Genomic DNA, 25,767 nt, shown 5'->3' on the forward strand with positions numbered 1-25,767 from the left:
ACTTTGCCCCCAGTGGGCTGATGCTCTTTGAGCCTCGTTGCGAATACCTGGTTTCAGATTTCACAAGGATCACAGAGTGACAGGGTGTGAGGAAGTTCAGAGAGGGCAATGGACAGCAGGGCGGTGGCCATCTTTATAGGGGGCAATGGGCAACAGGACACATGTGCAGCCGCCACCTCTATAGGAGGCAGTGGGCATTGATTCCAGAAGTTAGTTCCTGGCCTCCAGAATTGGTCCCTTTCCATTAAGCCACAGAAACATTGAATTATTGCACTACAGAAAATGACTAACCAGTCACGCATGTGCTGGTTCTCTGCAAGGAAATCAGCTCATCCCACTACCCTGTCTTTTCACTAACAAGACCAACAGAAAATATTTCCCATCCCCAATTACCTGTGGAGAAGATTATGTTTTATCTTCTTGATCAGCTGCAGTCCATGTGGTGAAGGTGCTCCCCTTTAGGTCAAGAGTTACAGGCTATTCACCCAGTGATGAAGAAGGGACAGTGATACATCTCCAAATCAATAATTACAATGTGTATTTATACAGCATCTTTCATGTACTGGAACTTCTGAGGCATTTCTCAGGTGTGATATAAAGCAACATTTGACATAGAGTCATGTGAGCAGACATGAGGGTGGATGGGTAAAGGCTTGGTTAAAGAGGTAGTTTTAATGAGTATCTTAAAGGGGGGAAGGATGATAGAGAGGGGGAGCAGTTTAGGGGGAAATTCCAAAGATTATGGCCTTGGTAACTGGGAGTGCGGACACGTATGATGGAGTGATTAAAACTGTGAATGCTGAGGAAGCCGGAATGAAAGGAATGCAGAGATATTGGAGGGTTGTGAGGCGAGAGGAGATTACAGAGATAGGGAGGGGTGAAACCATGGAGGGACTTGAGAACAAGGATGAGAAATTTAAAATGTTGATTCGTAAACAGGAGCCTTTGTAGCACAGGGGTGATGGGTGAACAAGATCTGGAATGAGTAAACACGTGGGCAGCAGAATTGTGATGACCTCAAGTTAATAGACAGGTTGAGTGAGGGAGACCGGCCAGGGGTGTGTTAGAATTATTAAGTCTAATGGTAACAAGCACTCAGATCCTGCATGGATCAGCTGGCCGGGGTATTCGCAGACATCATCAACCTCTCTTTACAACAATCTGAGGTCCCTATCTGCTTCAAGAAGATGACCATCATCCCGGTACCAAAGAAAAGCCAAGCAGCGTGCCTTAATGACTTCCATCCGGTGGGTCTAACATCCATCATTATGAAGTGCTTCGAAAGGTTAGTCATGGCACGAATCAATTCCAGCCTCTCGGACTGCCTGGATCCAATACAGTTCGCCTACCGCCCAACAAGTCCACAGCAGACGCCAATTCCTTGGCCCTGCACTCAACCATGGAACACCTAGATTACAAAGACACCTATGTCAGACTCCTATTTATTGACTACAGTTCAGCCTTCAACATCATTATCCCCACGAAACTCATCTCCAAACTCCGTGGCCTGGGCTTGGCACCTTCCTCTGCAACTGGATCCTGAACTTCCTAACCAACAGACCACAATCAGTAAGGATAGGCAACAACACCTCCTCCATGATCATCCTCAACACCGATGCCCCACAAGGCTGTGTTCTCAGCCCTTACTATACTCCTTATACACCTATGATTGTGTGGCCAAATTTCCCTCCAACTCGATTTTCAAGTTTGCTGGTGACACCACCGCAGTGGGTCGGATCTCCAACAATGACGAGACAGAGTACAGGAATGAGATAGAGAATCTGGTGAAATGGTGCGGCAACAATAATCTCTCCCTCAATGTCAACAAAATGAAGGAGATTGCCATCGACTTAAGGAAACATAGTGGAGAACGTGTCCTGTCTACATCAACGGGGATGAAGTAGAAATGGTCGAAAGCTTCATGTTTTTAGGTGCCCAGATCATTAACAACCTGTCCTGGTCCCCCCAAGCCAACACTATAGTTAAGAAAGCCCACCAACGCCTCTACTTTCTCAGAAGACTAAGGAAAACCTCACGGGATCCAGGGTGAGGTAGCTAAATGGATACAAAATTGGCTTGATGACAGAAACCAGAGGGTGGTTGTAAAGGGCTGTTTTTCAAACTGGAGACCTGTGACCAGCGGAGTGCCTCAAGTACCGGTGCTGGGTCCACTGTTATTTGTCATTTATATTAATGATTTGGATGAGAATATAGGAGGCGTGGTTTGTAAGTTTGCAGATGACACCAAGATTGGTGGCATAGTGGACAGTGAAGAAGGTTATCTCGGATTGCAACGGGATCTTGATCAATTAGGTCAGTGAGCTGACGAATGGCAGATGGAGTTTAATTTAGATAAATGTGAGGTATTGAATTTTGGTCGATTGAACCAGGGCAGGACTTACTCAGTTAATGGTAGGCCATTGGGGAGAGTTACAGAACAAAGAGATCCAGAGGTACAGATTCATAGCTCATTGACAGTGGAGTCACAGGAGGACAGAGTGGTGAAGAAGGCATTCATCATGCTTGGTTTCATTGGTCAGAACATTGAATACAGGAGTTGTTGAAGTTGGACACGACATTGGTAAGGCCACACTTGGAATACTGTGTTCAGTTCTGGTCACCCTATTATAGAAAGGATATTATTAAACTAGAAGAGTGCAGAAGAGATTTACTGGGATGCTACCGGGACTTGATGGTTTGAGTTATAAGGAGAGGCTGGATAGACTGGGACTTTTTTTCTCTGGAGCATAGAAGACTGAGGGGTGATTTTATAGAGGTCTATAAAATAATGAGAGGCATCAATCAGCTGGATAGTCAATATCTTTTCCCAAAGGTAGGGGAGTCTAAAACTAGACGGCATAGGTTTAAGGTGAGAGGGGAGAGATACAAAAGGATCTAGAGGGGCAAAGTGTCTGGAACAAGCTGCCAGAGGTAGTAGTAGAGGTGGGTACAATTTTGTCTTTTAAAAAACGTTTAGACGGTTACATGGGTAAGATGGGTACAGAGGGATATGGGCCAAATGCGGGCAATTGGGACTAGCTTGGGGGTTTAAAAAAAAAGCGCAGCATGGACAAGTTGGGCCTCAGGGCCTGTTTCCTTGCTGTAAACCTCTATGACTCTATGAAATTTGGCATGTTAGCTATGACTCTCTCCAACTTTTACAGAAGCACCATAGAAAGCATTAGCATCAGCTTGGTATGGCTCCTGCTCTGCCCAAGACCGCAAAGAACTACAGAAGGTCGTGAATGTAGCCCAATCCATCACTCAAACCAGCCTCCCATCCATTGACTCTGTCTACATTTCCTGCTGCCTTGCTAAAGCAGCCGGCATAATCAAGGACCCCACACACCCCGGACATTCTGTCTTTCACCTTCTTCCGTCAGGAAAAAGATACAAAAGTCTGAGGTCACGTACCGACCGACTCAAGGACAGCTTCTTCCCTGCTGCCATCAGACTTTTGAATGGACCTACGTTGCATTAAGTTGATCTTTCTCGACACCCTAGCTATGACTGTAGCACTACAGTCTCATTTCCTTCTCTATGAACGGTATGCTTTGTCTGTATAGCGCGCAGGAAACAATACTTTTCACTGTATGTTAATACATGTGACAATAATAAATCAAATCAAAACAAAACAAAGGAATGGGTGATGGTTTCAGCCGCAGATGAACTGAGAGTAGACTGGAGTTGGGTGATGTTACTGAGGTGGAACTGGTCTTGGTAAGGATGTGGATTTGTGGTCAGATTCTCAGGTTGGGTGAAATATTTTGCTCTGGTTGTGGCTCAGTCTCAGACAGTTTCCGAGGAGAGGGATGGAGTCAATGGGTAGAATTTGTAGCAGAGAGCGGTGACAATAACTGCAGTTTTCCCAGGATTAAAATGGAGGAAAATTCTAGCCCAGAGCTGGAGAGCTTTTTCAGGGAATCAAAGGATTCGGGGAGGGGGTGGGAAATTGGCGCTAAAAGCAGCTCAATTTAACAATCTGCATTTCTGTTTTTGAGAGTTCTCTCTCACTCCCTTTTTTCTGTTTTAAATCAGTTTCACAGGGCATTAGAAGGGGAAGATTTGCAGTCAGGGAAACAAACCAAACATCACATCAGGATCTGAATATCATCGGGTTTTTAACATGCAAGAAAACAGCAATGTTCACAGTGTAGATAAACCGTGGAAATCTGGGGACTGTGAGCAGGGATTCAGATCCCCGTCTGAGCTGGAAACTCATCAGCCCTGTCACGCTGGGGAGAGGCCATTCACCTGCCCTGAGTGTGGGAAGGGATTCACTTGGTCATCCAACCTGTTGAGGCACCAGCGTGTTCATAATGGGCAGAAGCCATTCACCTGTCCCGAGTGTGGGAAGGGATTCACTCGATCATCTGGGCTGCAACAACACCACCGAGTTCACACTGGGGAGAGGCCATTCACCTGCTCCAAGTGTGGGAAGGGATTTACTGATTCATCCACTCTGCTGAAACATCAGCAAGTTCACACTGATGAGAGACCATTTAAATGCCTGGACTGTGGGAAGTGCTATAAAAGTTCTCAGAACCTAATGCGACATCAGCATGTTCACACTGAGGAGAGACCCTTCAGATGCTCTCACTGTGAGACTGGGTTCAGACAATCATCTGAACTCACTGCACATCAGCGAATTCACACTGGGGAGAAGCCGTTCATCTGTTTCAAATGTGGGAAGAGATTCACTCGATCATCAGGGCTTCTACAACACCATCGAGTTCACACATGGGAGAGACCTTTTAAATGTGCTGACTGTGAGAAATGCTATAAAGGTTCTGTGGACCTGATGCGCCATCAGCTTGTTCACACTGACGAGAGACCGTTCAGGTGCTCTCACTGCGGAACTGGGTTTAGACAATTATGTCAACTGACTGCACACCAGCGGGTTCACACTGGGGAGAAGCCGTTCATCTGTTTGCAGTGTGAGAAAGGATTCACTCAATCAGCCACCCTGCAGAGACACCAGCGAGTTCACACTGGGGAGAGACCATTCACCTGCTCTCAGTGTGGGAAGAGATTCACTCGCTCATCCACCCTGATGAGTCACCAGCGAGTTCACAAATAATCAGTGACTGGATTTTACTGTAAATCACATCCAGGAATGAACTATGTTCATTGACGTCCATTTCTACTGATATGTCAAGAAAATCTGAGAAATTAAAATATTTTTTGTGGGTAATTTCTGATTTTTTTTAAACGGGTGAAGTGAGTGGTAATTAGAAAAGGAGACAGAATGTCTGTGTGAATTTAAACTGTGAGGATTTTTTATGCATTTGTGGGACATGGGCGTCACTGCATGGCCAGCATTTATTGCCCATCCCCAGTTACCATCGAACTGAGTGGCTCACTAGGCCATTTCAGAGGGCAGTTGACAGTCAGCCACAATGCTATGGCTCTGGAGTCACATGTCGGCCAGACCAGGTAAGGACAGCAGGTTTCCTTCCCCAAACAGACATTCATGGGGTGGCACAGTGGTTAACACTGTTGCCTCACAGCGCCAGGGACCCGGGTTCGATTCCCGGCTTGGGTCACTGTCTGTGTGGAGTTTGCACGTTCTCTGCGTGTCTGCATGGGTTTCCTCCGGGTGCTCCAGTTTCCTCCCACAGTCTGAAAGACATGCTGGTTCGGTGTATTGACTCGAACAAATACTGGAGTGTGGCAACCAGGGGAATTTCACAGTAACTTCACTGCACTGTTAATGTAAGCCTACTTGTGACTAATAAATAAACTTTACTTTTTGCTTTACTGAACCAAATGGTTTTTTTCTGACAATTGACAATGGTTTCATGGTCAGCAGTAGATTCTTAATTCTGATTTTTTAAATTGAATTCAATTATTTTTATTGAATTAAATGTACGAGGCAAGTTTTTTTTTACAAAGAGTGGCAGGTGCCTGGAACTGGCTGACGGGGGAGGTAGTGGAAGCAGATATGATAGTGACTTTTAAGGGACACCTGGACAAATGCATGAATAAAAGGATATGGTCCCCAGAGGTCTTTTTAGTTCAGACGGGCAGCATAATCAGTGCAGGCTTGGAGGGCCAAAGGGCCTGTTCCTGTGCTATAATTTTCTTTTTTCTTGTTCTTTGTTCAAATTACACCACTTGCTGTGGTGGGATTTGAACCCGGTCCCCAGAACATTAGCGGAGCTTATGGATTAAGTCTAGGGATAATACCATTGGGCCATCACCTCCCACCTGGAACAAAACTGTTTTCACTACTCAGGCTCTGCTGTGATGTAATAGTCTCTATGACATCATCACAGCAGGACTGGATGACATCATCAGAGTCCATTGTTTCTGAATGATCCACATCAATAACAACAGGAAATACTCATCAAGCTGAGCACATTATCGAGGCTGACACTGCAGTCTGACATTGAGGGACTGCTGCACTCTGACACACACTGTCCTTCACATGGAGCTTGTGGCGCACTGGCCAGAACCTTCCAATCCTTATCGAGTCGTGGTGACAAAGGACAGAGTGTGTAAATGTTACATCCCTGTTCAAAAACACAGCAATTACAGGACAATCAGCTTAACATCAGCGGTGGGGAAAAGCCAATAATCTGGGACACAATCAACTGATACTTGGAAAAGTATGGATTATAATTTCCAGTATTTTGTGTTTTTAAATCTTGAAAACTTCCCTGGATCTCAAGGCTGGGAGAGACACTCTGAAAGGTATCGGGAGCTGGGACTTGTCCATGATGAGAAACAATACTTTTCACTTTATGCTAATACTTGTGACAATAATAAATCAAATTTTAAAAAATGAGTGTAACTGAAGGTCTGAGACTGAAATAATCTAGAGTTAGAAAGGAGAAAAGATCCAAAAAACAGAAGTCAGTAGCAGGACATCAATTAATCTCCTATCCTGAGAAATCAAGGATTTAACACACCGTGTGTTTGAAACAAAGCTGATTTATTTAACAGATGTCAGAATATTAAGTTCCAGGTCAGGTAGAGATTAACATCTGAAGAAATAAATGTTAATTGTCTGATTGAAGATGGTCGAGAGGAGATTGATACAGGTATTCAAGATCCTGAGGAGTTGGGCAGGTGAAATAGTGAGAAAATGTTCCCACCAAGAGAACGTCAAGAACTAGAGGGCACAGACCTACCTTAATGGGGAAAACAGAGTCAAACTGATGTGAGGAAAATTATTTTCACCTAGTGGGTGGTTGGAGTCTGGAATAAACTTCCTGTGAGAGCAGTGGAGGCAGGTTTGATCAAGGTACTCAAAAGAGAATTGGATTGTTATCTGAAAAGAAAGAGTGTGCAAGGTTACAGGGGTATGGCAGGGGAATGGGATTAAGCTCTTTCAGTGAGCCAGTGCAGACTTGATGGGCTGAATGGCCTCTTTCTGTACTGTAAAGAATCTGTGATGAGAATTCCTGAATGATGGGGAAAGATCACAGACAGTGGTTCTTAAAGGGAAACTGCAACCCCAAAAACACACTCAGCTCTAGATTGAGAATATTAACCTGCAGCCCACCTACAGGGATTATTAACATCAGCAGAAACAAACCTCAAATGTCAATGGATGTGGCTCACTCCTGGATGATTAACAGCAGCAAGTACAGCAGAATCCACTCCCTGCACTCACTCGTGAAGTCGCTGGTGTGTCACCAGGTGGGAGGAGGTAGTGAATCCCTTCCCACACTCTGAGCAGGTGAATGGTCTCTCCCCAGTGTGAAGTCGCTGATGTGCTTTGAGGCTGGATGAATGTCTGAAGCTCTTTCCACAGTCAGTGCAGCTGAACGGCCTCTCCTCAGTGTGAACTCTCTGGTGTGTCACGAGGTTGGATGAATTAATGAATCGCTTTCCACACACGGAGCAGGTGAACGGCCTCTCCCCAGTATGAATTCTCCGGTGTAATTGTAGGTTATACATCTGGACGAATCCCTTCCCACACACAGAGCAAGTGTACGGTCTCTCTCCAGTGTGAACTCGCTGGTGTAATGTTAGGCAGGATGATTGAGTAAATTCCTTCCAACACACGGGGCAGGTGAAGGGCCTCTCCCCAGTGTGGGTGCGTCGATGAGTTTCCAGTTTGGATGGGCAAGTGAATGCTTTCCCACAGTCCACACATATCCACGGTTTTTCTATGGTGTCAATATCATCATGTCTCTCCATATTGGGTGATTAGTTGAAGCCTCATCCACACAATGAACACATGCACAGATTCACATTGCTGTGAATGGTGTGATGTTTTTTCAGGCTGTGTAACTGGTTAAAGCTCTTTCCACAGTCAGTTCACTGGAAAACTCTCACTCGGGTGTGTCTCTCTCTCGGTGCTTTTCCAGTCACACTGAAGTTTGAAATATTTCCCCACACTCCACATTCAAAGGCTGATAGTGTTCAGGTGCTGGTGAATTGAGCAACTGTTAAATCTTGGTGTGAAACTTGATTCCATTTTGCTGACTGTAAATTTTCCCCTTCAAATATCCTGCAAAAGGAGTTTACAAAACTACTGTCAGTCCAGGATAGAATTCTGATCAGACAAGTCTAATTTCTAAGGAACAACTTTTCTGGTCTGGTTCCCCAAAACAGTAAATCTATGTCTCCCTCCTCCCTGAGCTGAGGGCGGCACGGTGGGACAGTGGTTAGCACTGCTGCCTCACAGCACCAGGAACCCGAGTTTGATTCCCAGCTTGGTTCACTGTCTGTGTGGAGTTTGCAGGTTCTCCCTGTTTCTGCATTAGTTTCCTCCGGGTGCACGAGTTTCCTCCCACAGTCCAAACAGGTGTGGATTAAGTAGATTGGCAATGCTAAATTAACCCTGAGTGTTGCGGGGGAGGGGGGGGTCTCGCTAGGGTAAATGCATGGGGTAACGGTGATAGGGCCTGGGTGGGATTGTGGTCAATGCAGATTCGATGGGCCCAATGGCCTCCTTCTGCACTGTAGGATTCTATGAGATCCAAATGAAATGTTGCATTTTTTCATGCATCCTTACAACTAATTTATACAAATCACTCCAAGGCCTGTTCCTCCCCATCTCTGGAATCACCTCTCGTACTGCTCTGATTCTGGCTTCCTACACATTCCATTTTTTAATCACTCCACCATTAGTGACGAGACCTTCACTGCACAAGGATGACTTCTCAAAGAATTCCGACCATGCAGAAGGAAACCATTTGGCCCATCAAGTCTGGACCAACTCTGAATATTTTACCCCTGATCTATACCTCTAACCCACCTTACCTGCACATCTTTGTACACGAAGGGGCAATATATTCCCCTAAGCATCACATCTTTGGACGGTGGGAGAAAACCAGAGCATCCAGAGGAAACCCACAGTCACAGGGATAACGTGCAAACTCTGCACAGACAGTGACCTAAGGCTGGAATCGAACCTGAGTCCCTGGAGCTGTGAGGCAGCAGTGCTAACCACCCTGATATTAATGGTGTTATATAAATAGAAGTTGTTGTTGGCTGTAACCCTAACTTCCGGTTTTACAACAACACATTGATTTTATAACAAACTGTCTGATTTTTTTGTCTCCAGTGGGTTATTCATTTGGTTTCACCCTCAAGAAGTATGGTGGCTGCGCATGCGTTATTCCAATTTACCTCAACAAAGATGGCGGATGCGCATGCGCTTTGTAATACTTGGTTCCCTCTAAAGATGGCGGATGTGAACTCGGGTCTGAAGCCTTCGGAAGGCCCGAGGAATTTGCTTTGCAAATTGAGGGTTTGTGGCCGACACCGGGTGTTTATAAAGCCTCACCATCCACCCGCCAACTCCATTTATGTTTCCAATTTTATTTTGGGCTCTGGATCCGCACTGGATCTTTGTAAAAATCTCCATTTAAAACCTGCTCGCTCGAGCGCCTTACCGTCTGCCGCAGGCACTGCGCATGCTCCACATCACAATGCCCGGGGACTGATTGACGGCAGCTCCGGACCAATAGGAAGAGGGGGCGGGGCTGGATGACGGAGCGGGAGCGGTTGATCCTCCAACGAATCGGAGTGAATGAGGGGCGGGCCCAGGCTGGGAGTGGAGCATGCGCAAAGATGATAAAGCGCTGGGGAGCCTGGGAACGCACTGCGCAGGTGTGGTGTGCACAGTAAGAAGTCACAACACCAGGTTCACATCTAACAGGTTTATTTGGAATCAGGAGCTTTCGGAGCGCCGCCCCTTCATCAGGTGACTCACCCAGTCCAACACCGGCATCTCCACATCAGGTGGTGTGGGTGCACGCTCTGAGCATGCTCAGTGTCAGTCATGGTGTTGGGGAGGGTTCGGGAGGAGTTTGTGAGCACAGGGTGGGAATGGAAACCACGGCTGTACTGGAAACAGCACCAACTTCTGGCCCAGGAAACAGGCCCTGGCTTTACCACAGGGACAGCAGGTGGCTGGACATTGGGGAGGATTTGGAAACACTTTGTGGATCCGCAAACCCTTCAGAATCATTGTCAGCTCCCTGGTTTGCAGCTGCGGGGCTTCTCCCTCCCTCCCTCCCGGGAACAGGCCCAGGTTAACGGCCCCATCCTGGCTCAGCCACTGGAGGATGGTTCACATCAGAGGATGTGGGAGGGGGACAATAAATAAGAGGTTACACTTTGGCCTCAAATCAATGAGGACTCTGATCTCTGGAAAGGAAGGAAAGCCTGTGAGGTGGGCGGGGAGGATTCACAAACACCTGCTGGAGGCTGCAAACCCCCCAATCAGACCCATTGGTTTTATTGTTAGTCTGCAGACAGGAGCTGGAGAACTGAACCCAGACAGAGGAGGGAGGGAGAAAACTGGGAGTGGAGGAAAGTGAATTGTCTGTTCAGCATTTCTATTGTGGATTGACACTGAAAGATGTTTGAAAACTGCTTTTACACATTGTTACAAATTGACGATTTGCACACAGAAAACTCAACTCCAAGAGGAATGTTTGTCTCTCTGTGATTTCTATTCTGCATTGACTGTGATGATGTTTGTAAACAGAGATTACAGCTTTCAGGAAAGATTAAATGGATTGAAGTTTTTTCCTATCGAGCAGTGACCTGATAGAAGTCTTTAAAATTATTAGTGGCTTGGACAGGGGAAATGTAGAGAGAATGTTTCCACTCGTGACAGAGTCTAAAAGAAGGAACGATCAATAAACAAAGAGTCATAAATACCAGATAGTTACTAATAAATCCAAGAAGGCAATGAGGACAAACGTCTTCACTCACAGGTTTAGAATTACCATAGAAATGATTGAAGAAAGTGCTGAGATTGTTTCAAAAGGAAATGGGAGAAACACACGAGAGAAAAAGAAATAGAAAAATCAACTGAAAGGCTGAGATTAGGAATATGGGACAGGAGAAGACGTGTCAAGTATAAAGAATTAAACTGAATGGCTTGTTTGTGTCTTGTATATTCAAAGTAATTCAATGTAAACTCCTTTTCCAGAATATCTGCAGACGGGCGATTCAAACCAAACGTCTCGGGATCTGACAGTGTCACATGGTTCTTCAGGATCTGAATATCAAAGGCCTATGAATGTGGAAGGAGAAACGTTTGCCTATTTTGTCTTTGGGAAATTATTCAACATCAGTGTGACTGGAAAAGCCCCGAGACACAGACATCTCAGTTATTTTTCCACAGTCAGCTGGAACAGAGCTTTAACCAGTCACACAGCGTGAAAAGAAATAGCACATTTACATCAGGTAGACACCGTACTTGTGTTCTCTGTGTGGACCTGGTTTCAACTGATTATATAACCTGGAGAGACAGGAGGACACCGGCACCATGTGAACAAGGAGCAGCAATAGGCCATTCGGCCCCACGGGCCAGTTCCGCCATTTAATAACATCATGGCTGATCTGATAGTGAGCTCAAATCTGCATCCCGCCTACACCCGATAGCCTGTCAATAATCATGGAGAAACCGTGGAAATGTGCGGACTGTGGGACGGGATTCAATTACCCATCTGAATTGGAAACCCATCGACGTATTCACACTGGGGAGAGACCATTCACCTGCTCTGTGTGTGGGAAGGGATTCACTCAGTCATCCAGCCTGTACACACACCAGCATGTCCATACTGGTGAGAGGCCATTCACCTGTCTTCAATGTGGGAAGGGATTTAATGCTTTATCAAACCTCCGGACTCACCACCAGGTTCACTCTGATCAGAGACCGTTTCAATGTTGTGAGTGTGGGAAGAGCTTTAAAAGCAGAAAGGATTTGTTGATTCACCAACGCACTCACACTGGGGAGAGGCCATTCATCTGTAACATGTGTGGTAAGGGATTCACTCAGTCATCCCACCTCCTGACACACCAAAGTGTTCACACTGATCGGAGACCATTTAAATGTTCTGATTGCGAGAAGAACTTTAAAAGTAAAAAGGATTTACTGATTCACCAACGCACTCATACTGGGGAGAGGCCGTTCATCTGCTCCGTGTGTGGGAAGGGATTCACTTGTTCATCCCAGCTCCTGAAACATCGATTTGTTCACACTGATCAGAGACCTTTCAATTGTTCTGAATGTGAGAAAACATTTAAAAGCAAAAAGGATCTTCTGAAACACCAGCACACTCACACAGGGGAGAGGCCGTTCATCTGCTCTCTCTGTGGGAAGGGATTCACTCGATTAGCTCACCTTCTGAGACACCATCGAGTTCACACTGGGGAGAGGCCGTTCACCTGCCCTGTGTGTTGTCAGGAATTCATTGATACATCTGACCTTCTGATACACCGGCGAGTTCACACTGGAGAGAGACCTTACACTTGCCCCCTGTGCGGCAAGAGATTCACTCAGTCATCCCACCTGACTACACACCAACTTGTTCACACTGATCAGAGACCTTTTGAGTGTTCTGATTGTGAGAAGAGATTTAAAAGTAAACAGAATCTGCTGAAACACCAGCGAGTTCACACTGGGGAAAGGCCGTTCAACTGCTCCATGTGTGGGAAGGGATTCGCTCAGTCAAACAACCTGCTGAAACACCAGCAAGTTCACAGGCAACAGCAAGGGTTGGATTCTGCTGTTATTGCTGCTGTTAATCACACCCAGGACTGAATGATGCCAAGATGCCTGTTTCCAGCGGTGTTCACAGTTTTCTGGTATGTGTCAATAATTTTGGCTCAACTGTGTGGAAAATGATTGCTAAGTTTGCATCTGATACAAAAGTTGCTCCCATGGTTGACGATGAGGAATAAAGCTGTGGACAGCAGGAAGATATTAATGGACTGGGGGGTTCGTCAACACAAAAATAGCAAATAGAATTCAATCTGGATCAATGAGAGAGATTGAATTTGGGAGAGTAAACAAGACAAGGGAATGAACAATACATGGGATGATGTTGAGAATTATAGAGGAACAGAGGGACTTTGGAGTGCATATCCACTGATCCCTGAAGATGGCTGCACATGTAGATCAGATGGTCAAGGAGGCATTTGGGACACTTTTCTGTCTGAGGCCTGGAATATAAGAGCAGGGAGATTATGTTAGAACTGATAAAAGACGAGTTAGAACACAGCTAGAATACTGAGCACAGTTCTGGTCACTGCATCATCCAACTATAAAGTAAGACATGATTCATTAATTTGTATAAAACTGATAATTTATCATATAATTGCAGATAATGTTTAATTCATCAAATTTAGGAGATAAATAATTATAAGGTGACTTCAGGAAAATGGAAAAGGCTGATTAGTGACTAGCTGAAGAATCTTTATTTATTTTAATCTTGACTTTACTTTTCATAGAATCCCTACAGTGCAGAAGGAGGCCATTCAGCCCATCGAGTCTGCACTGACTCTCAGACAGTGTCTCTAGAGGAGTTGGATTCTGCTTTTGTTGCTGCTGTTGATCATATTTAGGATTGAATCACATTAATTCTGGCCTTTATTTTGCTGATGTTAACTCCTGTAATGTGGCTGGAGTTTAATATTTTAATGCATCAAATAAATCAGCTTTGTTTCAAACAGACAGTGTTTCGTGTGGTTCATCTCTGAGATGTCATGAACATTTTCCCTTAAATCTGCTCTGGAAATGTATTAAACAGAAGATCAACAATTAAATACGTCGCATCAAATAATTGGGAAAAATCCACTGGGGGCATTCATTTCTCAATTAATTCTGTTCTGGAATGTTCTGCCTGAAAGGGGATGGAAGCAGATTCAGATACATCTTTCCGAAGTGAATTGGATCTCCAGTTGAAGGTAAAGTTAGCAGGGCTCTGGGGAAAGGGGAGGGGAGTGGGGCTGATGGGCAGCTCTTTCAAATGTGTGACTACAACCCCATAAGGCAGCTGTATATTGACAGGAGAAAGGCTGATGTCCAAATACCCGAGAATAACAAGGCAGTTGTGATGAACCAGAATAAAACATTGGTTCAGCTTCAACTGGAGCATTGTGGCCAACTCCGGATAGATCGCTATAGGAAGGAGGTGAAGACATTGTAGAGGATGCAGAAAAAATTTATGAGACTGGTTCCAGGGATGAGAAACTTCAGTTATGAGGGTAGATCGGCAAAGCTGGGGCTGATCTCTAGAGAGAAGAGGAGGTTCGATAGAAATATTCAAAATCAAGAGGGATTTGGACAGAGTAGATCGGAAGAAACTATTCTGATTGGCAAAAAGGTCAAGAAGCAGAGGACACAGATTAAAGGTGATTTGTGAAATAAGCAATGGTGATTTGAGGAAATCCTGTTTCCAGAGTGAGTGGTTAGAACCCGGCGTGCACTGACCCAGTGTGGGGAGGAGGAAGGTTCAAACAAGATTTCAAAACACAACTCGATAATTATCTGAAGAGAAAAAAAAATGTTCAGGATTACGAGAGAAAGACTGTGCACTGGCCGAGGGAGAGGCCGGGGAGGGATCGAGGGAAAGGACGGGAGTGACCGAGGGAGAGGCCGGGGAGTGACCGAGGGAAAGGACGGGGAGGGATCGAGGGAGAGGCCGTGCACTGACCGAGGGAGAGGCCGGGGAGTGACCGAGGGAGAGGCCATGCACTGACCGAAGGAGAGGCCAGGGAGGGATCGAGGGTGAGGCCGGGGAGTGACCGAGGGAGAGGCCGGGGAGTGACCGAGGGAGAGTCCAGGGAGGGATCGAGGGAGAGGCCAGGGAGGGAGTGAGGGTGAGGCCGGGGTGTGACCGAGGGAGAGGCCGGGGAGTGGGACTGGGTGTGTCACTCTCTCAGAAAGCTGGTGTGGGTGTGAACACGATGGGCTGAATGACCTCTTTGTTTGCTGTCATCATTCTCTAATTGTAGTGAAGGCTCTGAGGAAAAGGGACTAACCGGCAGCTCCTTCAGAGATGATCCTGACCCTGCAATGCAGCTGTACATCGACAGGACACAGTCACAGTGGTCATGCTGAGTATATCCCTCATCGAGGAGACCACTGTGGAATTCTGCAGCCTCTCTATTTAAATAAAATGCTGATTTTTTATTCTTCCCAACAATGCGGATAACCTTTTTCCCCAAATTATACTTTATCATTCCAACGTTCCCATCTACTTACCCTATAGTGTGATGTATTTTCAGGCTGTGTAACTGGTTAAAGCTCTTTCCACACTCAGTTCACTGGAACACTCTCACTGGGGTGTGTGTGTGTGTCTCAGTGTCTCCAGTCACAATTATATCTGAAATCTTATCCCATGGACAGAATAGATGTAACATTGCTCCTTCCACATTCAAAGGCCAGTGATGTTCTTGGTGTTCAATTTTGGAAAGAACCAAAATTGCTGCTTACCATCCCAAGAGTCAGTACCTATTGTGCAGCTGTCAACTCTCTAGGTTCCACTGCCATTTAACGCTCACTTGTGCATTGATTGGCAGTGGACGGCACTTCTGTCTGCCCTTGGAAGGAAGTCTCATCCGATTGTCCGACAGCTCTTCCCATCTGATTTTGGGAAAAGTACAAATGTTACTTTCCCATCCTTCCCGCCCCAGCAGGCTTAAAAATTGAGACTGGGCACTCCACTTTGGAATCTGCTTGCGGGGGGAGGGGGGGGCGGGGGGGGGGGGTGTAAAATTCTGTTCCTGGCTTCTGCTTCCCATTCTTAAAGTGAAATTTCAGCCCCGTTTCTTTCTCCGCAGATGCTGACAGACCTGATGAGTATTCCTTGTATTTTCTCTTTTTATTTCAGATTTCCATAATCAGCAGTATTTTGGTTTTGCATTGGTGGTCCAAAAACTGTGTTTGATTTTCTGATGAAATGCTCCTAAATTATCCATTTTATAGTAAAGTTGTGGTAATTAATATCCTGTTGCCATTTTGTTAATGTTCCATGCACTGAACAAGATTTCTTAATATCTGGATTGCAGTATGAAAATGCCTGGGTTTCATGCACTTTATTTTCACACTCCAAAATATTTCCTTCAAGACCCTTGATCACTGATTTATATCTCAATCTAAATTAGGTGTTTAACCCTATACTTGAAGAGCAATTCTGACTTAAACTATCATAAGCTAATTAATTCTGAGAGGTGCGTTCATTCATATTCTTCAAGTATAGTAGTGAATGCTATTGTCAAATTTATTGGCTAATATACTGTAGCAAACATGTTGGTGGACTAAAGCCTCTAAATCAGAGGTAATAGGGTTAATTATTATCTAAAAATTGCTCTGTGGTTTCCAGCCTGCCAGCTTTGATTGTTTCTCTGGGGGAGCCCAGCCCAGATGGCATTTGACTGTAGGCTTTGACCTAAGAGGGGAGGGCCTGTGGGAAGAGGGACAAGGTGCATCTCATAAGACTAATTAATTTACTATTATAGCACCTGTTCCAGAAAAGATAGGGCTGTGGAGAAAAATGATCCCCAAGCACAGCAGTTGGCTCACTAGTAAATGGGTTTGAGCTGATTACATTAAGCTGATGCTTTGATCATCTAAAGGCGTTAAAATGGAAATATATGTATGCAGCGGCTGTCAACCTCAGTGAGTGTGCAGTGAGGACACTCAGGGTATCTTCCATTGTATCTGTTCAAGAAATAAAAAAATAAAATTTAGCAAATTTATATACAGGAGAAATTGTTTGCAATGTTTTACGTCTGATAAAATTAGTACTAATCCTTTAGGGCATTTAAGTGGAAATGAATAGAGTGAAAGTGAGAACAGATTAGCATATTCTGAATCCATTTGCAAGCAGTATATGTGTACAAAAGGATTTGCTTTCAGTAGTTATTATTCCATCGTGAAAGCTTAATTTCACAATTTTGCCCTAATTTCACTTGAAGTGGGCTCTGATATTTTGTGTAAACATTGTTGAATTGATTAAAAAAGCCTTCCCCAAGGACTGAACAACGAGTGTGCCTACACGTATTGCTCTAAGTTAATATTTAACTGAGTTTATTCATGCAGGTTTAGTTAATCTGTATTTACTAGATGTGAGATCTCCAAATTTTTAGATAGGTTTGGAAAAGAGCCATTTTGTTAAGCAAGATTTTAAGATTTTGAGCAAGTTTACTTGGAATTTAAGTTTGTTGAATTATCCAGCTGACTCAATAATTCAGTATGTGTGACTCAGTGGGTGGTATTAAATGGAGGTGGTGGGTGTCTCACCACCCGCACATGGAGAGCTAATGATAGTCCTGTGTTTCCTGTTTTAAGGCCCACTCAGGCACTTACTGGGAAGCGGCAGGCTTTCCCCAGGATCAAGGACCCTGAGGTGGGTAGAAGTTGCACACCAAAAACTGCCAGCCAATTAGAGGCGAATAGCTCTTTGTTCCGACCAGGATATTAACGGATCTCGGCACGGGTGAGTGATGGCAGGGTGAAGATCAAAGGGAGGGTTGAAGAAGTCGGCAGCATGGATGGGGTGGCTTTCAGCAGGACTCCTCCTAACCAAAGCCAGGTCCCTCATTCAGGCACTGAGTATCTGACAATGAGGGAACCCCCTCCCACCATGTGTTCCTTCAATCAAGCATATCAGGGTTTGCTTTTTGTACCTTCTGCAAGGTGAGTTTTCCAACACAACAGAAGCAGGATGAGGCTCTGAATTGGGCATTAATTTCCACTTAAGGGCCTCAATTGTCCCATTGTTTAAGAAGGGGAACAGAGACTTCCCCGGGAATTATAGACCGGTGAGTCTCACTTCTGTTGTCGGCAAGATGTTGGAAAAAATTATAAGGGATAGGATTTATAGTTATTTGGAGAGTAATGAATTGATAGGTGATAGTCAGCATGGTTTTGTGGCAGGTAGGTCGTGCCTTACTAACCTTATTGAGTTTTTTGAGAAAGTGACCAAGGAGGTGGATGGGGGCAAGGCAGTGGACGTGGTATATATGGATTTTAGTAAGGCGTTTGATAAGGTTCACCATGGTAGGCTTCTGCAGAAAATGCAGATGTATGGGATTGGGGGTGATCTAGGAAATTGGATCAGGAATTGGCTAGCGGATAGGAAACAGAGGGTGGTGGTTGATAGTAAATATTCATCATGGAGTGCGGTTACAAGTGGTGTACCTCAGGGATCTGTTTTGGGGCCACTGCTGTTTGTAATATTTATTAATGATCTGGATGAGGGTATAGTTGGGTGGATTAGCAAATTTGCTGATGACACCAAAGTCGGTGGTGTGGTAGACAGTGAGGAAGGGTGTCGTAGTTTGCAGGAAGACTTAGACAGGTTGCAAAGTTGGGCCGAGAGGTGGCGGATGGAGTTTAATGCGGAGAAGTGTGAGGTAATTCACTTTGGTAGGAATAACAGATGTGTTGAGTATAGGGCTAACGGGAGGACTTTGAATAGTGTGGAGGAGCAGAGGGATCTAGGTGTATGTGTGCATAGATCCCTGAAAGTTGGGAATCAAGTAGATAAGGTTGTTAAGAAGGCATATGGTGTCTTGGCGTTTATTGGTAGGGGGATTGAATTTAGGAGTCGTAGCGTTATGTTGCAACTGTACACAACTCTGGTGCGGCCGCACTTGGAGTACTGTGTGCAGTTCTGGTCCCCACATTACAGGAAGGATGTGGAGGCTTTGGAGAGGGTGCAGAGGAGGTTTACCAGGATGTTGCCTGGTATGGAGGGGAGATCCTATGAGGAGAGGCTGAGGGATTTGGGATTGTTTTCGCTGGAAAGGCGGCGGCTAAGAGGGGATCTTATTGAAACATATAAGATGATTAGAGGTTTAGATAGGGTGGATAGTGATAGCCTTTTTCCTCTGATGGAGAAATCCAGCACGAGGGGGCATGGCTTTAAATTGAGGGGGGGTAGTTATAGAACCGATGTCAGGGGTAGGTTCTTTACCCAGAGGGTGGTGAGGGATTGGAATGCCCTGCCAGCATCAGTTGTAAATGCGCCTAGTTTGGGGGCGTTTAAGAGATCCGTAGATAGGTTCATGGACGAAAAAAAATTGGTTTAGGTTGGAGGGTCACAGTTTTTTTTTTAACTGGTCGGTGCAACATCGTGGGCCGAAGGGCCTGTTCTGCGCTGTAATGTTCTATGTTCTATGTTCAGGGCTGTTACGGGGTTTCTTTCAGAGACAAAGTATTGCCAAAACTTTAGCTAATACAAAGACTTGTGACACAGCATCCTGGTGAAAGGCATTTTTATTGACCAATGCGAGACAAAACACCTGGAAAATGTGTACAAGGAAGGCCCGAGATGGCACGGGTGGATAATATCGGAATGTGGACCGGTCTCTCGATGGGACAGGCAGTGAGAGCAGCTGAGAAATCAGTGGAGAAAGATTGTTCAGAGTGCGGCCAACCCTCAGAACGAGGACGGATGAGCGACAAGACACCTGTAGTGGGAGGAAAAAGACTATTTACTATCCAGGATAAAATTAATGTACTCTATAGAAACTCGGAGCAGGCTATTTGAGTCTGCTCCACCATTCAATATGATCATGGCTGATCCTCGATCTCAATACCATATTCTCCCCACACCGCTTGAAGCCATTAAAATCTAAAACAAAATCTATCTCTTCCTTGAACATATTCAGTGACTTGGATTCCACAGCCTTCTGTGGTGGAGAATTCCACAAGTTCACTACCCTTTGAGTTAAGAATTTTTTCCTCATCTCAGTCTCATCTGACATCTGCTTTTGTGGATCATTTCAGTGGAAATGTGCCCTCGCTCAAAGGGAATCAGCCACTGGAATGCAAATTGAGAGACCGGCCAGTCCAACAGCAAGAAACCCTCTGACCCTCCCACTTCACCATCTGTCAGAATGAACATGGTTCAGTCCCGGATGTGATTAACAGCAGCAATAAGAGCAGAATACAACCCCAGTCATCACTTGTGAACCCGCTGGTGTCTCAGCAGGTGGGATGACTGAGTGAATCCCTTCCCACAGTCAGAGCAGGTGAATGGTCTCTCCCCAGTGTGAACTCGCTGGTGTGTCTGCAGGTTCGATGACCGATTGAATCCCTTCCCACACTGAGAGCAGGTAAATGGCTTCTCCCCAGTGTGAACCCGCTGGTGTGTCAGCAGGGTAGGTAAATCACTGAATCGCTTCTCACACTCCGAGCAGGTGAAAGGCCTCTCCCTGTCCCCGCTGTGAATTTGCTGGTGTCTCAGCAGATTGGCTAACTGACTGAATCCCCTCCCACAATTGGAGCAGGTGAACGGCCTCTCCCCAGTGTGAACTCGTTGGTGTGTCAGCAGGGTGGAGGAATCTCCAAATCCTTTCCCACACACGGAGCAGATGAATGGCCTCTCCCCAGTGTGAACTCGCTGATGTGCCAGCAGGTCAGATGAATCTCTGAATCCTTTCCCACACTCTGAGCAGGTGAATGGTCTCTCCCCAGTGTGAACGCGATGGTGTCTCTGCAGACTGGATAACCGAGTGAATCCCTTCCCACACTCAGAACAAGTGAACAGCCTCTCCTTGGTGTGAACTTGCTGGTGTACCAGCAGGGTGGATGAATCTCTGCATCTTTTTCCACACACTGAGCAGGTGAATGGTCTCTCCCCAGAGTGAACTCGACGGTGTCTCACTAGATTGGATGAAATACTAAATTTCTTCCCACAATCAGAGCAGGTGAATGGCCTCTCCCCAGTGTGAACTCGCTGGTGTGTGAGCAGGTCTGATGAATTAGTAAATCTCTTCCCACACTGATAGCAGGTGAATGGCCTCTCCCCAGTGTGACTGCGTCGATGTGTTTCCAGCTCAGATGGGGATCTGAATCCCTTTCCACAATCCCCACATTTCCACGGTTTTCCCATGGTGTGAGTGTCTGCGTCTTGGTGCTTTTCCTGTCACTCTGATGGTAAAATGGGCGATGATTTTCCCCGTCCGAACGAGTGACTCTGTCAGAGCTTGACGTGAAGTTTCGTTTGAGATTTCTTCTGGCAAATCCTCCCCTTTTAATATCCTGTAAAAGGAGTTTACAAATGTCATCACAGTCAGTACAGCTCAGAAACTGAGAACAGACAATTCTAGTTGCTGTGGAACACTCTTTCCTCACTGGTTTAGAGTGAATAATGAATTTGAAACATCATTGCGAGCCAGCAAATCAATCAAAATGCTCACAAAGGAGTGGAATTTATCTCCAGATGGACGGAAATCAGAAATAGTGAAATTATCTTCAATTCGGACAGAATTTTAAGAATCCGTGGAACCCCTACAGTGCAGAAAGAGACTATTCAGCCCATCAAATCTGCATCGATGATTCAGATGAATGAACATGGTTCAATCTTGAATGTGATTAACAGCAGCAAAACAGCAAAATCCAATCCCTGTAACCACTTGTGAACTCGCTGGTGTCTCAGCAGGTGGATGACTGACTGAATCCCTTCCCACACACAATGCAGGTGAACAGCCTCCCCCCAGTGTGAACTCGCTGGTGAATCACACCAGTCCCAGAGCCATGGAACCTCTCTCAGACAACAGAGCAAAGCACTAAAAACTCTAAACTGTAGATGAATGCACAATAATACTCACCTCTGGAACAATTTCACTGTTCTCAAATTTAAAACCTCCTGCTGGAACCTGCAGCTGGAAAGATGCCAGAAGCACTGGAGTCGGAGAACAATTGCAGTCTTCAAATCTTCTAATTCCCTGCGAATGGAGATTACAAGAGTCATGTGTCAACAGTGGTTAGAGATTAAGAGATAAATATTTTTCTTGGTTTGAGATTGCTGTGTATAAATCCTCCCCTTCTAACTGTAAAAGGAGTTTCCAAAATCCATTAGTTAGTCCAGAATATAAATTCATGACATCCTCTCCTTCTGTTTCCTAGCATAGGATTATTTAAGATTGAAATGCTGACATAGGTTGCAGTTCAGACAAGATCCACTAAGATAATTCCTGGCATAAAGAAGTTTGTTTATTAAGGAAAGGTTAACAGGGTGCGTCGATACTCATTGGATTTTAGATAAATGAGAGGAGATCTAACTGAAGCATATATGATTCTGAGGGTGCTTGATAGGGTAAGTGCTGAAAGAATGTTTCCCCTCAAAAGGGAATCAAAAATTGGAGGGACAGTTTAAAAAAAGGGACAGAGATGAGGAGCAATTGCATCTCTCAGATGGCCAGTAGCCCGTGGAGTTCTCTCCCCCAGTGGGCAGTGGAGACTGGTCATTGAGTATATTCAAGGCTGTGTTTGCACCGGGAGTTTCACCTCCAAGGGAGTTAAGGGTGAGAGAGGCTGGAGGAAAACTGAGTTATGACAATGAGCATATGAGCTCTGACGAAGGGTCATCCAGACTTGAAACTTTAGCTCTATTCTCTCTCCACAGATGCTGTTACACCTGAGATTTTCCAGCATCTTGTTGATCAGATGAGCCATGAGTTTATTGAATCGCAGAGCAACCTTGATGGGTCGAATGGCCTCCTCATGCTCCTAATTCTGATGATATTTTCTTCTGTTATTCGGGTGGCCGCACATTCGCCCTGCAGCACCTTCCCTCTCTGAAGAGAGCACCAATTAACCCGCCCTGTCAGTCAGTGAGTCAAACCTTTCCTCTCCTGGTCACCGGGACCCTGCAGCACCGCCGACTGATCGCGCATGCGCTCTGCTCCCCGCTGAACAAAGATGGCGGCCGCGGCACTGGGCCTGATCCCGGATAAAATCCCCGCAGCTGCAAACCCGGGACCCGCAGGCTCTTATTCGGACCTTGCGGCCTACAGCAGGTGTTTGTGAAGCCTCCACTCCCTCCCCACCCTGACTCCCGGCTTCATTCTTCCCTCCGCCCCACACACTCTCACCCGTTGAAAAAAGCGACTCCCGCACTCGCAGGGCTCCGAGCAAAGTGATAATGCGCATGCTCCACATACAACATCGCGCATGCGCATTGGCTCCTGTGGAGTGAATAGGGTACTTTCACACCCGCAAGGAATGGTGGTTAACAGCAGCGCCATTGTAACCTCAAACAGTGAATATAAAATAACATTGTTGGCGATTGAGATAAATTAATTTTTAAAAACGCAAATTATTGCGAATTGATGATCTGCTATGTTAAATTTCTCAAAGTCCTCCTGTGGGACTACACAGAAATTTAGAAGCTTTAACACTGTCTCCTCTCTTTCCCCTTCCCTGATGGTGCTGACTCTGGCTGGATTCAATCGCACAGTCACTGGTTCCTCTCATTCTGTCTCTTCCTGATTCTGAATATTCATTGTTTTACAGAATGATACAGCACAGATGGAAACCATTTAGCTCAGTATGCCTGTGCTGGCCTTTGGAAGATCTATCCAATAAATTCCATAGCCCTGTTGGCAAAGTCAGAACAATAAGACCCCGTTTGGAATACTGTGTGCAATTCTGGTCACCCTATTATAGAAAGGATGTTATTAAACTAGAAAGAGTGCAGAAAAGATTTACTCGGATGCTACAGGGACTTGATGGATTGAGTTATAAGGAGAGGCTGGATAGATGGGACTTTTTTCTCTGGAGCATAGGAGGCTGAGGGGTGATCTTATCGAGGTCTATAAAATAATGAGGGGCACATATCAGCTAGATAGTCAATATCTTTTCCCAAAGGTAGGGGAGTCTCAAACTAGAGGGCATAGGTTTAATGTGAGAGAGGAGAGATACAAAAGTGTCCAGAGGGGCAATCATTTCACACAGAGGGTGGTGAGTGTCTGGAACAAGCTGCCAGAGGTAGTAGTAGAGGCGGGTACAATTTTGTCTTTGCATTTAGATAGTTACATGGGTACAATGTGTATAGAGGGATATGGGCCAAATGTGGGCAATTGGGATTAGCTTAGGGGTTTAAAAAAAAAGGGCGGCATGGACAAGTTGGGCCAAAGGGCCTGTTTCCAGGCTGTAAACCTCTATGACTCAAATATATATATGCTCTCATGAACTGAGAGCTTAATGGAAAAGGTATTCCAGGTTGATACATCTCAGACACATTCACCTGTGTGCAAAGATTGATTGTCCCGTTTATTAAGCATATATTAAATGCTCACTGGAGTGAAACGCACAGAGTACCTGTTAGAATTTAATTGGATGATTCTACAGACTGGACAAGCCATGGTAACATTGTGAATAAAGGGAGTGCTCCTGGTGTTAAAGAGTAGACAAATTGTGAGATTACAAAGTAAAGACATTAATATCCTGAAACTTCACAATTATCACTAGGCTGGGATATTGAAGCATTAAAGAATCCCACATACCTCTCAGAAGAAAGAGACAAAGTCCAATCCTGTTAAAGTCATATCCCTGTTTGACTATTAGAGTTCGTAGATTGATCTGGGTTTTATGAATCAGGTCCATGTCAGTCTGGTGCTGTGTCGTTGATTTCCAGTGACAGTATGTGGCATCCTGATTAAATTGGCACCACAATATTTAGCCCAGAAATCTGAGGACATCATCAATACAGCCCATTACTGATAGAATCACCAATTATTCTGAAAGTTTCATTAGTTGGACCTCCTTCACTGGAAACAGCTTCTCTGGCAAAAAAAAATCGCCCACCATTCCAAACTCTGAATGATTGGGGAAGTTGCTGGTAAGTGTCCGGGACAAATTGCTATTTGTAAGGTGAAGGTAGATCAGCAGCAGGAGTTAGTGAAGAGGGTGATGGTAAGAACCAGGCAGACTGAGTCACCAAGAAAGCTGCTTTAGAGGAGATTCCATGGGCTTCACCCAAAACATAATCATTAACACTGGTCTGACAGACTCCAGTTAAACCTGATTTTAAAACTTGTCACGATCCTGACTCTGATGTGACTGTGGTCAGATAGGCCGTACACCATAGGAACAACTTTCCCTTATGGCTCACAGCGAGTAAGGACTCAACAATCCTACAAGGTGGATTGAATTTAACTTGCTGCATTGTGATGTCTTACAAAACAACTAGTTTAGTTTCGGGATTAAATTAGGAAGTGTTTCTCTTTTGATTCATTCTTATGTTCATAATTACTACCGGTGGCTGAGGAAGCACGAGGATGTTCCTCACCACCTGAACCTGTGTCCAAATTAATCTGACTCTGTGAAATAAAATGTCCAAATGGACACATCCCATCTGAATGATGTTCCCTGGGAAACTTTGCAGGTTGATTATACAGGCCCATTATCCACAGTAAATGGAGGGAATGGGTATATCCTAGTAGTTCGCTTGGTGGATTGAAGCTTTTGCAGTCTGAACAAAAAGAGACCCAGGTTGTCGATCCTTTCCTAGAATCTAGTACCTACACATTTCTGATATAATTATTGTAAATTTTCTCTGTTCCCTTTCTAATGCCTCAACTTTTTTTAATATGGCAACTGGAAGTGCACGCAGTGTTTGGTAAGACTTGATCCAGGGGAATCTGATTCCCCAAAAGAGGGGCTTGAGCTCATGTGTGAGTTTTAGATTGGTTTATTATGAAACAACAGCTAATAATGATGCATAATGGAATGAAAAAAAAAATTGATCCATGACTGTGAGAGCAGTT

The 25,767-nt window shown here is 45.1% G+C and overlaps 3 protein-coding genes across 3 annotated transcripts in view; 1 reads left to right on the forward strand and 2 right to left on the reverse strand.

Annotated features, from left to right (window-relative positions):
- Positions 1-13,886, forward strand: part of LOC144487083 (uncharacterized) — a 62,672-nt gene extending 48,786 nt beyond the window's left edge. Inside the window, exons 5-8 of the mRNA XM_078205140.1 lie at positions 4,246-5,068; positions 7,023-7,074; positions 9,524-9,620; positions 11,860-13,886. Of these exons, the coding sequence (XP_078061266.1) occupies positions 4,246-5,068; positions 7,023-7,074; positions 9,524-9,620; positions 11,860-13,021 (2,134 nt within the window). The 3' untranslated portion in view covers positions 13,022-13,886. The remainder of the gene's footprint in view (positions 1-4,245; positions 5,069-7,022; positions 7,075-9,523; positions 9,621-11,859) is intronic.
- Positions 6,917-9,892, reverse strand: LOC144487085 (uncharacterized). The gene is made up of 2 exons (XM_078205143.1): positions 9,855-9,892; positions 6,917-8,464 (listed from the first exon to the last, which is right to left on the reverse strand). Exon 2 carries the CDS (start codon positions 8,149-8,151, stop codon positions 7,618-7,620), a length of 534 nt encoding a protein of 177 aa, XP_078061269.1. The 5' UTR covers positions 8,152-8,464; positions 9,855-9,892; the 3' UTR covers positions 6,917-7,617.
- A 6,288-nt stretch (positions 13,887-20,174) lies between the features above and the next one.
- LOC144487084 (uncharacterized) lies at positions 20,175-23,165 on the reverse strand. Its single transcript, XM_078205142.1, has 3 exons — positions 23,092-23,165; positions 21,826-21,942; positions 20,175-21,030 (listed from the first exon to the last, which is right to left on the reverse strand). The coding sequence occupies exons 1-3, from the start codon at positions 23,163-23,165 to the stop codon at positions 20,175-20,177; spliced, it is 1,047 nt and encodes a 348-aa protein (XP_078061268.1).
- Positions 23,166-25,767: the final 2,602 nt, after the last annotated feature.

This window comes from Mustelus asterias, unplaced genomic scaffold, assembly GCF_964213995.1.
Source record: "Mustelus asterias unplaced genomic scaffold, sMusAst1.hap1.1 HAP1_SCAFFOLD_586, whole genome shotgun sequence".
Lineage (NCBI taxonomy): Eukaryota > Metazoa > Chordata > Chondrichthyes > Carcharhiniformes > Triakidae > Mustelus > Mustelus asterias.

What these genes read in the sequence shown, in the direction of transcription:
- LOC144487084 (XM_078205142.1), bottom strand. Translation starts at nt 23,165, where the DNA reads ATGTTGTATGTGGAGCATGCGCATTATCACTTTGCTCGGAGCCCTGCG. An exon ending in GGAGTCGCTTTTTTCAACGG is followed by an intron (nt 21,943 to 23,091) that starts GTGAGAGTGTGT and finishes CTCCATTCGCAG; the next exon opens with GGAATTAGAAGATTTGAAGA. An exon ending in ACAGTGAAATTGTTCCAGAG is followed by an intron (nt 21,031 to 21,825) that starts GTGAGTATTATT and finishes ACATCGACGCAG; the next exon opens with TCACACTGGGGAGAGGCCAT.
- LOC144487085 (XM_078205143.1), bottom strand. Translation starts at nt 8,151, where the DNA reads ATGGAGAGACATGATGATATTGACACCATAGAAAAACCGTGGATATGT.